The sequence below is a fragment of the Coturnix japonica genome, chromosome 4, assembly GCF_001577835.2.
Source record: "Coturnix japonica isolate 7356 chromosome 4, Coturnix japonica 2.1, whole genome shotgun sequence".
NCBI classification, from domain to species: domain Eukaryota; kingdom Metazoa; phylum Chordata; class Aves; order Galliformes; family Phasianidae; genus Coturnix; species Coturnix japonica.
In genome coordinates, this window is record NC_029519.1 from 26,104,774 (window position 1) to 26,122,716 (window position 17,943).

The 17,943-nt window shown below is 43.6% G+C and overlaps 1 protein-coding gene across 1 annotated transcript in view; it reads right to left on the reverse strand.

Moving 5' to 3' along the window:
• TBC1D9 (TBC1 domain family member 9) overlaps positions 1 to 1,878 on the reverse strand; it is a 34,117-nt gene extending 32,239 nt beyond the window's left edge. Inside the window, exon 1 of the mRNA XM_015861047.2 lies at positions 1,510 to 1,878. Within this exon, the coding sequence (XP_015716533.1) occupies positions 1,510 to 1,636 (127 nt within the window). The 5' untranslated portion in view covers positions 1,637 to 1,878. The remainder of the gene's footprint in view (positions 1 to 1,509) is intronic.
• Positions 1,879 to 17,943: the final 16,065 nt, after the last annotated feature.

The window sequence follows — 17,943 nt, forward strand, 5'->3', positions numbered from 1 at the left end:
AGAAAATCAATGCTTCTCACTGCTGAACCATGGTTTAAGTTACGCATCAAAGCCATCTCATGACACTGGGTGCATATTCTCAACAACCAGAAAATCAATTACCATTCTAAGGTTTAAGACAAATGACTTGAAGAGTCAATAATGAGGGAGGACAAATCAGCAGAACTTAGATTGCAAGGAAAGAAAGGGCGACAACTGAACTTACATCCTCTTTTAAATACATACATTTTGATGACTCAGCCCCAGTGAGATCTTACATTCAGTGTTTCCAGTCAGCTTCAAGAATACGTGATCTGGTTTTTGTCAGAGCAATCGTAACGAGTTTTACACATTAAAAGGCAGGTGTCTTTTTAGGTTGTTACTTGAGCTTCCTACTGCACCTACCAAGCTGGGAGCAGTCTGGATGCTCCTCATCCCTTTCTTTCTTCCTCACTCACATGCCCATCGCTGCCTTGCAAACCCATGCTCTAAAATGGTGAAGTCAACCGAGTACCAAGAGGAAAAAGTCCCTTGGAGGCCAGTATGTAATCTGTGAGAGTCCACAAAGAAATCCTCAGCCAAAACAGCAGGGTTGTAAACTTTTGAAACAAGCCAATTCTAAGTGGATTTGTCAACACTGTGGATTTTTCTGTAACTTCAGAGACCAAAAACCAACAGAACAAAGACAGCAGGAAAACAACAGACATCCACAGCTGATGTGAAACATCTGCTAGTCGTTTTCTGTGCAAGAATAAGGTGGGCTTTGTTAACCTTCAGTGCTAAGATCTCAAGGGCCTCCATACAACAACACTTCACCGTGATGTCTTAGTTGAGATTGCAAATTGCGAGTCCACAGAGCATTCAAGGGCTGAAGGAACACTTAATCTTCTGGTAAGCAAACTCAGGACCTTGAATGCAGCCTGTGTGTTTATTTTGCTTAGCCTGAAGAAAACCAGCATCAGTGTAAGCAGGTATGGGAAAGGCCACCCTGCCTGCAGAGAGCACGCGTGCACATTTTCTGCCAGATAAGAGGGAGCGGTGGTAACGTCATCGAGCTGCTTAGCTCCACTTCTATTTAAACGTATACCCATTACCTACAAATAATAGAAGGTTTTGCCAGATGCATACACACGGTATTGCACGGACCAACACATGCAAGACTACTGATGCATTTCCAGCTGACAGCGGCTGAAAACGAAGCATTCAGGGAACAGACTTCACAAGGACATCTCAGGGAAGACGGAGAAGCCAAAACAAACCCGTTCTGATCTCATACGGCAGTGAATTACAGCCTGCTCTCATTTCCAACAGCACGCCCTGGAGGCTCAAACCTCCAATGTGACGAGAAGCCCTGCAGGTCACACCCTCTCGTCGGGAGACATCAGGCACCGCTGACCACCCGCACAAAGCCTCGGCTTTCCGTGTGTAAACCCTAAGAGGAACCTGAGCTTCAATGCCACGAAAGCACCTGGCGACCCCGCAGCGCTGCAGCAACAGGGGCAGCTCCGACCCTCCCAGCAGCGCCCTTACCAGCCAGGCCCCCGCCGCCTCCATCTCCGCCGTGCCCCTTTCTCCGCTGCAGGATGAAGTAGGGGTTGGCCCGCTCCGTCACCCACAGCGCGTTGGCCAGCAGCACCTCCTCGGGGTTCACCCACATGCTCCCGGTGCGGACAAAGGGCGGCCGCCCTGCCGGGGACTCAAGCGCGCAGCGGCCGCATCAGACTCCACCATGCCCGGCCGCGGCCCGCGGCACGGCCGGAGGGCGGAGGGGCGGCAGCCGCATACCCTCGGCGCTCCAGCCGCCTACCCGCACGGAGGAGCGGCCACGGGCGGCGGCGCCCCCAATAGCAGCAGCAGCCGCAGCGCCGAAAACGACGGTGACATCAGCGGCGCCCGGCCCGGCCGTGCGCGCACCCCGTGCTAAAGCGCGCACCCCGCACCTGCGCGCCCCGTGCGGGGAGAGGGGCGGGACCGCTGCACCGGCGTGAGCGAGTCAGCTGAGGGCGCACACAAGCACAGCCATCGTTATCTGGAAGCTTAGGGCTTAGACTGCCTTAAATGAGCATCTTATTTGTATGTGGAGAGAGCAGGTGTTGAGCTTTTAATGATAGGTATTTGGTTTATGAATGGCACTGATGGTTTGAAAGGCCATAGGATGCTGAGTTAGGTGAGATGGGGAATTAAAGAGGGGGTAGAAAGAAAAAGCCTGAGGTTTCTAAGCGTGTGGTTAACTCAGTGGCCACAACTCGGTGTTTCTATGTCAGTAACGCCTTTTAGTGAAGAAACAAGAAGCACTCAAAAATAATGATGTCACTTGTACCGTGTTCCTGCATGGGCAGATTGCAGGCACTTCTACAGATGAGCAAACTGGATTGTAAAAAGCAATTCTTGCTTCAAGTCACCCAGTAGTAAATCTGCTGCGATTTTCCCAATGAAGGTACTCAAATCACAGCACCCACTACCAGCAATTTTCCCACTTCCCAGCTCTAACCACAGCGTCTTTCACAATCAGAACTGTGGTCAGTCACTCTCAAGGCCATTATCACTCCACAACAATTCCATAATACTTCCTAAAGTAGCCAGCCATCATTTGGATGTAACTGACACTCTTTACTTCCATTTGGTTTAACAGCCTTTTCCAATACACCTTAGAGAGCTGCACACAGTTGAACTAATGTTACTAACACAAGAGGAAAACAAACAAACATTTGACAGCAGTTGGTATAAAAAGCAGCTGCCCTGCAAAAGGCATCATCATCATGTTTCAGTGAGATGCTAGGGGGAAAAAAGGGAGGTATACAGTGGAGACAACAGCAGGATTTGCTGCATTCTCTCTGGTTCAGGGATCCAAATTCATCTTGCATCTTCCTGTTAGCACCTCTAGGAGCAGTCAGACAGATCAGAAGTCACTGAACCAGTTCTGCAAGAAGCTCCATGGGCACTGCTTCTTCAGCATGAGAGGAGTGACAAAAACAAACAATCAAACAAAAACAAAACCACCAGTAAGGAATTATGTTTATTCTGAAGATTGAGACGGTATAATTGCATTTACGTATTTGCTCCTGGTGGAGATGATGGATTTCCTGAGAGACAACATAAGTTTTCTTGGACAACAGAGAAAGTGCTGGACTTAATTTTGCTTTAGGAGTGTGGATAGTCAGTAATTACTTAGCACAGGACTCTTCATGAGCTATTTTTGCTAAGCACCTGAATTAAAATACTTTATTCTTTGTCATAGCACTTAGTTAGCTTTGCTCAGTCACGAACTGGTTAGGTCTGTTTATCCTTCAGTCAAAGCAAGCTTTGTTTACCTTCCAGTTATATTCCTTGCTTTTCTATATACTTCATTATCTCAGTTATGCTAAAATAGAGGATAAACTTTCTATTCAAAATAGGGACTGAGCCTCTGTGGAAAGCCAGGAAAAAGCTGAGGTACTGGTCTATTCATGTACTCATTTGTGTACTGAACAATTTTCAGAGTTAATTTAATTTGCACTTAGCTTACAACTTTCATTAGTCCAAGTTCTTCAGCAGCATTTCTGGTTGCTAAAGGCAGAAGCCTGAAAAATTACTCCAAGATCTCAAAAGCATTAGTGTGTAGGGAGACATCATGAAGCAAAATACAAGATCTGACCTCCTGGTTTAGTCTGCAAACTGAGTTAATATGTAAGAGTCATATTACTGTATTATAATTGCCATGCCTCTTACTCCTTAGCAAAAATAGTTGAATAATTACTGCTTTGAATTTCTTCAGTTACTGTTCAGTGTGTGCACTGTTGCTTAATTTTACCTGTTTTTTGCTTGTTGAATCTAGCTTTGTGTGATCAAATGCTTAATAACTCATCAGTGGCAGCTGCTGCCTGAATTTGTACTTATACATTTCAGTGACATGTTCTTAATGGAACTAGGTGATTCTTGAAATGATAATAAAATCGGTTAATCTGATATCAAAATGAAGAGTAATTCATAGCTTACCAGCTGTTTGCCTGCTGATTGAAAATAACAGACTATACTGAGGTAAGATACTATATTTTGAAGAACTGACATACTTGCTTTGAGAACTTTACATCAGGTCCAGCTGAACACATTCAAGTCCCCTATAAATAATGATACCGCACTCAGTGTAACCCAGGAGGACATTGCATTTGAGCCGTATTACCCTGTAAAACCACACAGGAATTGGTGTGTATTAATTTCCTGAATGGACCATGTAAAGAAACACTGATCTGTGTCACGCTGCTGTATTTCTGAGTTTCACAGAATGCTGTTTCCTGCATATAATCATGTGTTTATAAGACTGTGCAGTCTGTTTAACTCTTTGAAACCTTAAAGAAGAATGTATGCAATTTTTAATATTTTTTCAATCAAAAAAATAGAGAATGACCATAATAAAAAGCTATGGGAGATGTTAGAAAAGAAATAGGAATAAAGCTATTTTTTTTAATTATTTATTTAAAATTTTATTTATTCATTTATTCAGTGGGGAAGAGAGAAAGAAGGGAAGTGATCTTTCTGTCGATTTTCCCCTCCCCCCATAGAGAGGGCCTTTAGGAAACCACAGAATTAAATCTGCCTGTAGTTAAAGGATCAAGCCTGTGTTTTCTGCCACACGTTCTCAATCAAATCTGTTCTTAATCTTTTCAGGAATCTTATATAGTCAATAGATACTTTCAACTCAACTGGTATCCTTATCACTGTGCATGAAGCTATATCTGTAAAACCTTACATAAACACTTCAAATTTATTTTTATTCATAATATCTTGAGAAAAAGCTGGCTGTGCTTGTGGTAAGGATTAGGGGGATCAAAATTGTAGAAACTGATGCAAATGAATAAAAACAATACAACACCCTAACACTGATTAAATACAGTAAACATTTGTAAATACATATACATATGTATATTAATAGATATGGATAAAATGCACAATGTATATTAATAATAATAAAGCATCACAGTAAATGCATAAATTAACAATTTGCTCTTTTAAAAAGGGCAGTATACATACTATAGTCAAATTGCAGCATTTTAGTGTTGCTTTTTTAAATGTTTTAAAAAACTGAGGTAAATGGGAGAGTCAAAGTTTAGATTTAAGAAGTAAAGAGTTTGGAGATTTCCAAGACGTACGTGCTACCAATGTAACTGAGATTCCTCAAAGGTAAAATCAAAGCTCTCAGTTAGAGGTAATATCCAATTAAAAGGCTAATGCCTGACACTTTGTTCTGTTTACACCACAGCACTAGTCTTTGCTGCCTTACCCTACCGCTGCAGGAAGAAAACAGCTCCCAGTAGTGTTTCTCATGACAGAGAAGGCTAGTTTATGTGGTCCAATTGGCTGCATGAGCAAAGCTACAGAGAACCTATCTTCATCTTGGTTTCCATGTTAATTAAGACACAGTAAATCAAACAGAATTTCAGCAGCAAAGAGAAAATCAACTGTTCGGCAGGCTCCTGGCTGCTGCTTTTCCTCCATCTCACTCCTGGCTGCCCACCAAACAGCTGCTTAGAATCTGGGATCAGAGTTTGTCTCTACATATAAATGCCTTGCTTTGCTAACTTTGCATAGCTATTCTGGGCAATTAGCCAGCTTCTAAGCCAGTCTCACCATCAGAAAGACAGCCTGTGATTCAGGAGGTATTTTGAGCTAGAGCTTCCCTAGCCTAAATAACTGCAAGCTCTAAGACAACCTAGAATCCAGGTTGGTTGGTTCAGATTAATACTTGCCTACTTTTCAGGCATCCACAAAGGTCCTGACATCATCCCACAGTTTCCCTGTGTTTGGGGCATTAGATTAAAACATTAGTAGAAAGCAACGTGGTACCTATCTCCATACACTCATGCAGAAACAGCAAAAGCACTCGAAACCAACACAGTTGTGCTTGGTAGAAGCTCACCATCTGTTTGTTTGTTACCACTAGTGACATTCTTATGCACCATTGCTTGAATTCAGGGCAAAACTGTGCCTTTGAGCCACTCCAGAAATGTTTGCTGGGTCTAAGAGGAAGATGCATCATTCTTCAACACATTCTTGGCCATGGACAAACAAAAGTGAAAGAAAGGAATGAGAGAAATAGAATGAGAATGAAGAAAAAATATAGCTTAAGGAAAAAAAAGATGTGTAAACAAGCTAAAAGAAACAGAAAAGTACCTAATGCAAGAGTATAGAAGGAGAGGAGACAGAATAGAAGGGAACAGGCAGAAACAAATGGCTGAAGCATTTTACAAGGGATAATTTTTTCTCTATGACATACAGTGAACAGAGTTGTTAGTGGCATGTAATCGCAACAGGAAACCACTTGCACCACTTTCATTCATTTTTCTAGGTACGACTAAATACAAAACTGTCTCTTAATACATAAAGCAACAGAGTTATTAGTCAGTCTTTAGTTATGCTGAGTAGTTAAGCATATTCTTAAGCTCTTTCTACATATTAGAAATATTAGTCCATAAAGTATCAATTATGAATTATACAGAGCAGCCCATAAGCATGCCAACATTGGAAAAGATAAATCTCCTTTCTAAGTAATTTATAATCTAGCTTAGATCAATGCCAAAGAGAAATATGTTTGGGTGCAAAATGTTAAAGTTTTCCGTTAATAACAGTCCACCACGTTTTAACAAGGGAACATTTTGATCACTTAGAAACTCTGAAATAACTGTTATATTCTAAAAGTTCCCACTGATGGACTCCATTGATTCCTTTAAAAATAAGCTCTCCATCTGTCTGGAGGTAACCATCCTCTAGTAGCTGAACTAAGTTTGAAGAGTTCCTGATGGCACAAGAGCATCTAGTTCAGCACATCAGAAGAGAGAGTGTTTGTCAGTGCAAAAGAATAATATAAGCTCCTTCCAAGAGAGGCACTCAACCCCTGCCTTCCTGCTCTGTATTCTCCCAGTGCACAAATAGCACAGTGAGCAATGCTACTTGTTGGCTTACACTATCTACATTGTAGGTCAGGACCAAGCAAATAACCTGGTTTATTTTTAATCAAGGATAAAAAAAATATCTTCTCATCTATGACTAATGAGTGGGTATTCCAGCAGGACTGTTGTTGCATGACAAATAGACTTACGCTTACTCAAAGGGGAACTAGATTGAGGATCAGGAATTCTACCATACATTGAGCAGGGCTTAGCTACTTTTAAAAGCTACATTTAATTTCATTTTGTTGGTGAGTATATGCACTATAATTATGTGGAATTATTGGAGAAAATCTCTAACTAAACCACTAACAGTAACAAAACAAAGTTTTATAGTTAGTTCCACATATACGCATATGATGTAATTTTTACAAGAAGTTAGGTACAGTCAACACATTTCAAAAGATATACATACATATATACATATATATATAATTTTGTATGTACATCTGTTGGACATGGCTTTGGCACTTGCTTTAGATCCCAGTTCTGCTTGTGCCTATAGGAGCACCTGACACCCTTGATCTGAATTTGTGAGATCATTGAATGTCCCAAGAAATAGTAAAGGAATTTTTCACGTTTTGAGGCAAAAGACATCAAACACAAGGAAGGGCAACAACTTGACCCCACTTCTTGATCATTTGCTATCATAGGTGTTCATCAACAAAGTACATTCAATTCAAATTAAAAGTTGTCTTACTTGGCTTGGCAAATGCAGAACTGTGCCTTCTTCATGCAGAGGGACATTAAGAGTGCTCATTTGTGTAGGCCCTCATCAGGATGAGAGGGTAGTATAGGCAATCTGCAACATTTAGTGCAACCAAGAAATAGTTATGTTCACAAGAGGAGAACACACACCAGTTTTCTCTAACTTTCCTGTAAGCGGATAACAGGACCAAAACCAAACAACTGATTTGTAGAGGCACTTACCTTTAGATAGCCTTGATAATAAAATGTGAATACTGATTTTAAAAAGCAAAGGAAGTAGTGCTAGCACAGAATTATGACCTGGTGAGTTTCTGCAGGCTGACAGCCAGCTGTATCAGCACTTCCCATGTGCTCTTCTTCAAAGACAAATTCAAATGTAGTGAACACCCTGTATTCCAAAATAGCACAATGTTCAGATATTTATGTAATAATTATATTACTTCCCAAGCCCAGATGATGTCCCAAGAGCTGATGTCTCAACCAGTCCTGAAGAATCCAGAATAATGCCTGAAAAGCAGTCAATCATGGTAGGGGACCTGGTGTCACCTTTTTCATTTGGCTTGTGGCCAGACTGGCTTCAGCCAATTCTAAAGTGGAGCCAACTACAATTCCAAATAGGGGCTGGCCTTGCTGCTGCTTCCCTTACATGCCATGTGGGCTGGCCTTCTCATTTATTTCTTTCTTTTTCCATTTCCTCTTTAAGTTGCTCAGTAACACGAGGGTTACTTGAATTGTACCCATTCCAAGAGCCCTGCATCGTTCTTGCGATGGGGAGCTCCAGGCCTGGACGCAGCACTCCAGATGGGGCCTCTCAAGAGCCGAGTAGAGAGGGACTAATTTGGAAGTGAATTATGCTGGTCTGGATTAAGGGGTTATTTCTCTCTCCCCCCCCCCCCCCCCCGAATAACATAATGCTGCAGGGAATAATTCAGATGCAATTGTAATAGTATAAATTCACAGTCTGTTAATTTTAATGTGTAGACCTATGCCTTATATGCCAATAAATGATTGTAGTAATAGACATTTTCAAATGTTGCATCTTAGTCAATTAATCACTGATAATCTGGAGACTTGGGTCTCATGCAATCAGTAGAATAGTAGCCTAAGAAGGGCCAGAATAGCAAGGCCCAACTCTGGGGGAGTTCTTTCCCTCCTCTTCTCATGTCTGTGTCCACAGAATATTTATTTGATAAAGCAGCACTGTCTGCTTAACCAATCAAATCTTTCAAAATTATTTATGAAGGATGACAGACAGAGTTACAATATAGAGAAAAACTGACAGACAGTGAAAGTATATTACCATAACAAGATGATATGCAAAATTATTCTTCACTTTTTGAGAAGGAACAGGCCCTTCTAGCATACATAAACACTCTGTTATCTTCTGCACCTTTCCTGTCCCCAACGCAAGAATAAGGACAGCTGAAGCAGGGAAATGTTATTGGTAATCTGCATTTATTCAGCTTATAAAAGAGTGTCTGCTTAAGCCTGAAGGTCATGGAGGAATACTTATTTGCAAGTCCCTCGGTAGAAATATTTTCTTTTATAGCATGTGTATCAGTACCAAGCAGTAGCAATAGAAGATTTAAACATTTCATCCCATTGAATATTTAAATCTCTCCCAAAAGCTGCAATGATTCAGATACCAATCAGATCACCTCTCTAGTCTCTCTTCTACTATGGGGTCCAGATCCCCAGCCCTGCCTTTGTTCCAGCGGGATCTCAACTTCAGAGTGCAGTTGCCAGACCCCTTCCTCCCCATCTACAAGTCCTCTACAGGACATAGCTGCTCTCTGGTCCTCTTTTAGCTCTCATAGTCTCTAGGCCTAGACAGGAGCTCAAAAGGTGGGGGTCAGTCCAGTTATCTTGTGAGTGCACCTTTCTGTGGTATTGCAAATGAATGGTGCAGATTTAAGACCATGGAATGGGCTCCACTGACCCCAACTACCTTCCCTTGCTGGGGCAAAAAGCTTTTTCGCTGTGTACCAAGAGGGAGTTACTTTACTGCAGGAGTCAGGCTTCAAGATGTTAAGAACAACAAGAAGGGATTCTACAGGTACATACATCAGAAGAGACAAGTCAAAGAGCATGTATCTCTTCTCTAAATGAGAAAGGAGAACTGGCTACAACAGATACAGAGAAGACTGATGTACTACTCACCTGACGTGTTCTTTGCTTCAGTGTTCACTACAGCCGGGATTCTCACATACCTGAACCTCTAGGTGGGAACTAGGGGAGAAAACTCCCACCCACTGTAAGGACAGAGCAAGTCTGAAACCCACTCATGAGACTGACTGTGGACAAGTCCGTGGTGCTGGATGACATGCATCCCAGGGTCCAAGACAGCTGGCTGATGTGGCTGCCAAGCTGCTGTTTGTCATATTTGAAATGTCATGGCTGACAGGTGAAGTCTCCAGTGACTGGAAAAGGACAATGTCACTCCTATTTACAAGAAAGGCAGGGAGGAGGGGCCTAGTGAACCTCACCTTTGTGCCAGGGAAGATCATGGAACAGATCCTCCAGATGTTAAGGGACATCACATATGAGCTGATGAACCAAGACAATCAGCATGGCTTCATCAAGGGAAGATTGTGTCTGACCAATCTGGTGGCCTTCTGCAATGGAGTGATGACATCAGAGCCAACAACTTGGTGAACAGCTTGGCACTTGAGTAAGGGCTGGTAACCCAACTGCTGCGACCTTCCAGTTCCTCTGCAGCAGAAGACATGACAAACCTGTACCTCCATTCTATAGGTTCAGCTCAGCCCTCCTACCCACTTGCTCAAACAGGCAGCAGCACGGGTCTGTGTGCCAAGAACAAATGCTGGGAGTGATGCAGGGACATCAGCAGCTCTCTCACTAGCAATTGTTTTGCTGGATGCAGATGTGCATCCACATCATAGAGGCACTGGAGCCTTGTGGGAGTCATCCAGCTTCAGCTGTGCTTCTTCCGCATGGTGTTGCTCTCATGGGCCTACAAGATCTGTGACAGGCAGAGGGAAGGTGATAACTTAGAAGGTGGAAAAGCTATTTGCAGTGCATGCTTATGAAGAGCATCCTGCTGTGCTGCATCAGGCATAACAAAGTATGGCAGGGAGCTGCATCTCACTCCTCTATTGAAGGAAAGCTCCTTGAAAATAGCAGGTTAAAAGCTTTATTTTTCCTTCCTGCCATTAAGGGCAGGAATGGAAAATATAGCTCTTCAGGTAAACTTTTTTTTTTTTTTTTAAATGCAGCTTAACATACTCACTGCCTAAAAATAATCTCAAGAAAATAACCATTTATTTGATGGGTCCTCATCTGGGGTAGAGAATGCCCATTCATACTTACACTGGGAGTCAAGACAGTCACAGCGTAAGTTGCCTGGACACTGCACAGGTGAAGAACTTGCTGAGGGTGCAGTAAGACTGCAGGTTGCCCAGAGAGGTTGTGAATACCCCATCCCTGGAGGCATTCAAGGCCAGGCTGGATATGGCTCTGGGCAGCCTGGTCTGGTGGCTGGCAACCCTTCCCATGGCAGGGGAGTTGAAACGATTTTTGAGTTTCTTTTCAACCCTGGTCATTCTATGATTCCATGATGAGCATACAAACAGTTAGCCCAGCCAGTAAAGTATTTCCTATCCAGCAATTGCCGTCAGGCACCAGCGCTCAGTCTGGTCACTGTGAATCATTCTGCAGCCTGAGGCAGGACTTCCCTCCTGTTTAAACCTAGTCAGAATTCAGGACACAAGAAGGGAACCACAGCTTCACCTCTACCACGTTCCAGAGCCCAGCCTCAAACTTTCCACAGACCATCTCCTACCCCCATGGGGAACCATATCCACAAGTTTTGCACTGTCTTCAGGGTCTAAAGGTTTTTCTGTGTCCTAGTTCCTAACAGGTTTCTAATGTATTTCTCACTCTTCTTGCTGTGAAAGGACATGCCATTCTTCCAGCCAGCCAGTCCATCTACCTCTTTTCTGCTTAACTGTTGTCACTCATACCTTCCCGCCTGTACCAGATGTTGCGCAGTCATACCCATCCACAATACAGTCACCAGTTTTTAAATGATCACTTCAGACTAATCAATAAATAACTGTTAATTTCAACTCTACCGTAAGGCCACAGTAATAGCCTTTACTGCACATGCTGCTGGATAGACCAGAAGGAATGTGGAAATCTGGGTCAGGAAATCTGCAGCCAACATTCTGTGGAACTACTGCCAGTCAGTTCACCTCTGTGTCTCTTCTACACCTGGGAAACAGGAAAACATATACAAGAAATGTGATCTTTTCATTGCTTCATATATTGAAAGCATCCAGGATTTGCCAACAAGAAGCCACACAATAGCATTAATAAGAGCTGCTTTGTAAAAATGCAGAAGCAGCTTGTTCTATCATTTCTAATATATAATTACATATATATATAGCACCAACACTTGTCTTTCAAACAGCTCAAATATATAGCTAATATCAGGTGTGTATCTGGAATCATGAAGCTTCGTTGTTAATCAGCCAATGACTTTGGCTAGGCTGACATTTTCCTGGCTATTTTTAGAGCATGACTCAGACGCTGTGCTACAGAGCCTGCAAAATCCCTGTAGGCTGATACCAGAGCCTCATTCAAAGCAGTACTGAGCATCATGCAAGAAAGGAAAGGAAGTCAAAGAGGACAAAGGCTTTGTTCACGCACCTTCAGTTCTTTCATTAGAAAAAGAAATAAACTTGAAAAATGGGGTGTTATGGCAACATAGAAGGATGCTTGTAACTGTAAGGGAACTCCTTACACTGCTCTCAGCATTTTCATAATGATTCACTGGCCTGGTAGAAATAAAACTGAGCCTTGTAAATGCTATTTCCAGATGTGACTGAAAACCCAAAAAAGAGAAGCATTGAATTTTTAGCCAGTCCTACGCATAATTGAATCCTTTGCCTCCCTGCGCAGAATCCATTGCTCACCTCATCTCCATCAGAGCAGCTGCTATGAGGAAGAGATCCACACACCTGATTAATGACTTAATTTACTAATGTCCAAGAATAAAGGAGCTACTGAGGGTGGGGATGGAGAAAAGCAGGCATTAGAGAAGGCGGTCTTCTGTGAACTGACTTGTTCTCCTCTATAACTTTGTTATGCGTCACTTCAGAAAGGGCTGATATCCTTGGAGAATAATTTCATAGAGGTTTAATTCTCTGTGCAGTCTCCAGGATCTGCCTAATGAAGCAGGACATAGCTGGAGTGAAAGCTATTGCTGTGAAGTAGGTTTCTCACAAAAAGAAAGGTCAAGAACTAGGCCTTCATCCATCAGCTCTAATATGCAATGAAACAAAACCTTTCTCCCTGCAATTTCTGGGTTTTATTTTTAGTTATTTTCCTTTCCAATAGCAAACAGAGAGTAAATATACTTGGTCTGAAATGCAATGGAATCTCTGGCTGCATACTGGGAAGAAGTAGATCCTGTTATTGATCTTGCTTGAAAGATGCCCTCAGCACGTTTCCAACTGAAATGTAAGCATGCAGCAAGGTATGGATACACAGTTTGGATAGGGGTAGCCAGGAAGCTGTGTGAGCAGCAGCAAGGCCAGCAGCTCTTCCCCACCAGTTCCCAGAGTTTGACCTTCTCTGTACCCTGAGAACAAGAAAGAAAAGCTGTTGTAGAGGCAGAGATGGCTTGGTGCAAGTACAGCTGAAGTTGTGATTGTGATGGATGGCACTGGCAGACTATTCAACTCATTTGAGTCCTCTGGCAGTACTTTTTGAGGAATTTTGGCTGTTCAACACAGCAATTACTGCTTGGGGAAAGGCTGAGCTGTCACCTTCATATCTCACCTCCCCCAGCTCTCACTGCCCAGCCTGCTAATATCTATCATCTGGGTTTTGCTGGGCTAGTTATTACACATCAGTGTATTAACTGAGGATTCAAATTTAGCAAAATGTTTCTAGCAACAGCTCTGTAGCACATCATAATTAAAACTAATCACTTAGTGCTGTGCCCCTTGACTGCAAATGGGTGACACCTGCACAAGCAGATGACTGTGCAGCTCTAAGCCATCACAGCCATCCTGCATGTTGGCAAATAGAGGCACCAAAAGCAGGAGACAGTATGAGATCCTTACCAGTGCTCCCACCACAGCACAGGGACCGAGAGGATGAGTAAAAGCTGCCTGAGCCCACAGCAGGGGCAGCCCACCTCTGAAGTCAGTGGTGCTGTATTGATTTGTATCAGCCAAGGGTCTGGCACTCAGCCTTCCTAAGTACGTGTTGTAAGCTACTCTAAAGCGAAGCATAAAAGATTCATAATGCATGCAACCAAGCACGGCAGTAAAGTGCATAGATCACAGAAAGCATTTCTTCAGCACTCCACCAAACCAACAGAAAAGCAGCAGAAAGATTTATGTCTAAGAAGCTCGTGTTTTCATCCCGTGGTTGCTTTAATTCTGGTTAGTAAAACTAGAAGTGTTATTTGTGATGCAGTCATCCTAAGTAGCAGTGTAATCCACAGATCAATAGGGCATCATTGCAGTATAGCATTGCCTTTCACTGTTCTTAGGTTTCATCTCTTTCATGCCTTTATTTCAGACAGGAGCGAAAAAACTGTGGTTGCTTTCTACATTTTACACATCCTGAGCTTCCTGTACAATCCACGCAACAAGCTTTGATATCCTTCTTTAAGGAGGACATGCTTTGTATCCTACAAAGTTGCATCTCTCTGGGTGCTTCCAATGGCAAATAGCAGCTTTTGAATTCTGCTTAGAGGTGCTTGAGAGCACTGCAGATGCGGGATTTCACACTGGCTGAGGTGAACCCTGGTGCAGTTACTGGCCCTTCTGCCCCACAAGAGGCACAGCCCTCACCACAAATCTATCACCTCCCTTTGCTGACTACATTGCCAGCAGGTGTTTTGTGTAACATTTGAGTGGAGAGAACTTCTGCCATCAGATTGCCCAGTATCCTTGGTTTCTAGTGCTCTGAGCAAGCATGCAAGCAGATGATAAATGGAAGTGGAAGACAACCATTACTACAAGAGACAGCTAGCTACTGAGCTTCTGTGGATATGAACTGAAAAGAGATGATGGACTCAGCATAGCTGAAAAAATAAAAGAAGCTTTCCTATCAGAAAAAATAGCACAAGAAAAAAACCCTATAAGCTAAAAAGAACTACACAAACAAGACAGAAACAAGTTTGAAGTACATTGGACATATGCACTCCAAGCACAGAACAACCTTCTCGACATTTTTTTTCTGATGAGCCATAAACAGGCTATAGTTGGGAGCATAACCAACATAGAAAGATACTGCTATGGAAAATCTCATTTGTGACCATAAAATGAACATACACTAAAAGGTAAGAAGCGTGACCTTTCTGAAAAGGATTAAATGAAAGCATTAATGCTATTGAGCTCGAAAAACCTTAATACAAGTTCTGAACCAGGTTATTGGAGTAATTACAGTTACTACATGCATTGATTTGCAGACCACCAGCCTTTGAAAGGATACAGCAAAGGGAGAGAGGAAGGAGAAACAAGAGCAACAGCATTTACTGTAAAGTAAAGCAGAGAAAAAACATTTGACTCCCTGCTCACCAGCAAGCCTTATGAATCCCCAAAAGTAGAAGTCATCTCCATTTTCACCCACGTTAGAGAATAAACAGAACAGATGTTTCCTAATAGCAGCAAATTGATGGTATTTAGGAAGGTTTCTGGTATTGTAATCAAGTGACAACAGGAGCAAGCTAACACTGTACTGCTAGAAAGAAAAGAAGTAATCACATTTCCACACCACACACAGTTTGCATTTAATGTGAGTCTTTTGTTCAGAGTCAGATTTCATCTCTTGGAGACAGTGAAATGCATTTCTGAATTGCTCTGCTTAACACTCAGACGTGCAAAGAGTGAGATCCAGTAGCACAGATACACGCCTTTGCTGGCCCAACCAAATCCCCACAGAGATGATCTCACAGCTGCATAAAATTATCTTCAGCACAAAAGAGAGGAACTCTCACGGTCAGAGCAAAGCTGCTTCACCACTTACAAAGTCTGGCTGCTGGCAAAACAGGCACGCAGTGCTCAAGCAGTAGCTATCAGAACAGCAGGCAGTTTACTGCTTACATGCTCTTTATACTCTCATTCAGTTCTCTCAACTAGCACAAACAAATGATTTACTCAGATTCCCACAGGTTAAACCCATACTTACATAAAGATCAACGCTTGCCCTACAGACCCCAAGACAATCACCTTCCCAGTATGCTGAGCCCCTCATGCCCCTCCCCCCCCCCCCCAACACACACACCTTGATATGCACCTGGCCTGTGCTGGTCATTGCTAAGGACTCATCAAATGCATCTGGGGAGTCTTGCCAGCTGCTTGGGTGTAGGATTTCACAGAGTGTAGGCAAATAAAAGTGGCTTTTCCAGCACTATCAACCCTTTTCAGAGAAGCTCCCTAGCTGAAAGGGTATGTAGTTTGCTATCAGTCTCTATAAGAAACATCACCTCCTCCTTCTCTATTTCTTTAGAACTTGTCCACCACCTTCATCTAAATAATGCTGTGAGTAACACCCCCTTTATGTCATCCTTCCCCTGCTTTTCTGACTCTCAGGGCAGGAGACCAAAACTGATCAAGTATTTCACATGCCAAAGCACCACCATCACACTGTTTTATCTCGTGGGCATGAAACTTGGCCTGGGCAGGTGCAGATGTTGGCTGGAAGCACTGAATGCTCCCAAAGTGTACCTGCCAAAGTAGTAGGTGCATGCACACGCAGAAGTTCAACTGATTTGCTTTCAAACTATTCCTTGGCTAAAACCCTGGCTAAAACGTGGCACCTCCTTCATCCAGAAAGCTTGGGTTGGAGCGCTAACTTAACTCGAAACAAAACCAAACCCAAACAAATCCCACCGGACAGGACCACAATAAACGCATGCAACCATCAGCGTTGACAGGACGATCGTTTCTGCTCGGACACTCGGCTGCACGGCGCTAGGAAAAGCATTTGCAGGGAGAGAGAGCCTCCTGGTGGGGAAAAGCCGGAGGTGGAAAAGCAATCCTGGTTTGCAGCGATGGGTGATGTGGGCTGTGCCAGCTGCGGGACCAGGCTGCCCAGAGCCACATCCAGCCTGGCCTTGAATGCCTCCAGGGATTGGGCATCCACAACCTCTTTGAGCAACCTGTTCCAGTGCATCACCACCCTCTGTGTGAAAAACCTTCTTCCATTTCCCCTGTTTTGCTTCTGACCCCCAATTTTGCCAGATTCTGACAACTCACCCACCGTTGCTGGTCATAAGAACATTACCTGGTGCTTGCTGGCTTCAGACTGCCATGTCAGTATCTTGAGCCTTAGGTCTTGTAGCTGGGACTTCTGTGCTGTGTAATTCATGAGAGTCTCATGGGGTTTGGAGAAAAGCAGCGAGGATGTGCTGATACACAGCACAACAACCACACAAAATGCAACTGAGCAAGGCTAGCCCCTGCTGCTATAAAGCCCCAGCACTTCAGAGGTGTGCCAGATATCTGAATGGCTAGGAGCAGCATGGAGGAGACAACCACCCTGGTGCTGCTCCTTTATGGGCTTCTGCTCCCGGCCTCTTTTGAGTCAGATATGGTTCAGGTGTGATTTGGGTTGGAGCCAGCACAGCTGCCTGGAGCAGGGACAGAGGAACAACCTTATCTGAGTTCTGGGGCTCAGCCCAGATGCATTACTGCTCCCAGATGTCTGCTCTGTCCCTCCGCCAGAAGCTACCATTCTTTCCATCTAGAGCAGGAGGGCATCTGCCTGGGCTTCAGCCACCAAGAGTCACTGTTGGCCTCCCTGTGCAAGCCCATCTGTTGTCTCAAAAGTAAGAGGCCAGCCTACAGAGCCAAGCTGCTGAGATGCATTTGTCCAGCAGGAAGGCCAGAGGAGCACAGGGATAGCCTACAGCAGAGGGCAGCCCAGGCATGTGAGATTGGTGCTACTTTCCCTGCCTCATCTGTTACCAGGGCTTGCTTACATTCAGCTTGCTTGTGTGGGGAGTGAAGGCTGAAGAATGAGTGTATCCCAAAATTGCACCCTGACTTGTTGAGCACTGACTTCCTATGGCTCATCTATGGTAGATATGAGTGCATTGACCCATTATGGATTTCTTCTTGGCCCTCAAGTCCTGTTATTCTCTGCAGGATGTCCCCAGACTCTCTCACCCCATGCTGCAGTGCTGCCTTCTTAGAGCCATTTTCTTTGGAGTTAGCCCCCAAGACTTAGCATAGGCAGCTGCCCTTAGGGCATCTTCAACTGCGCAGTACTAAGCTTCCTTGCTTTCCTACCACATTTTGGGTCTCATGGGAGAGAAGGGACCCTGGGTAGGCTAGCACAGTGCAAGTCTGGG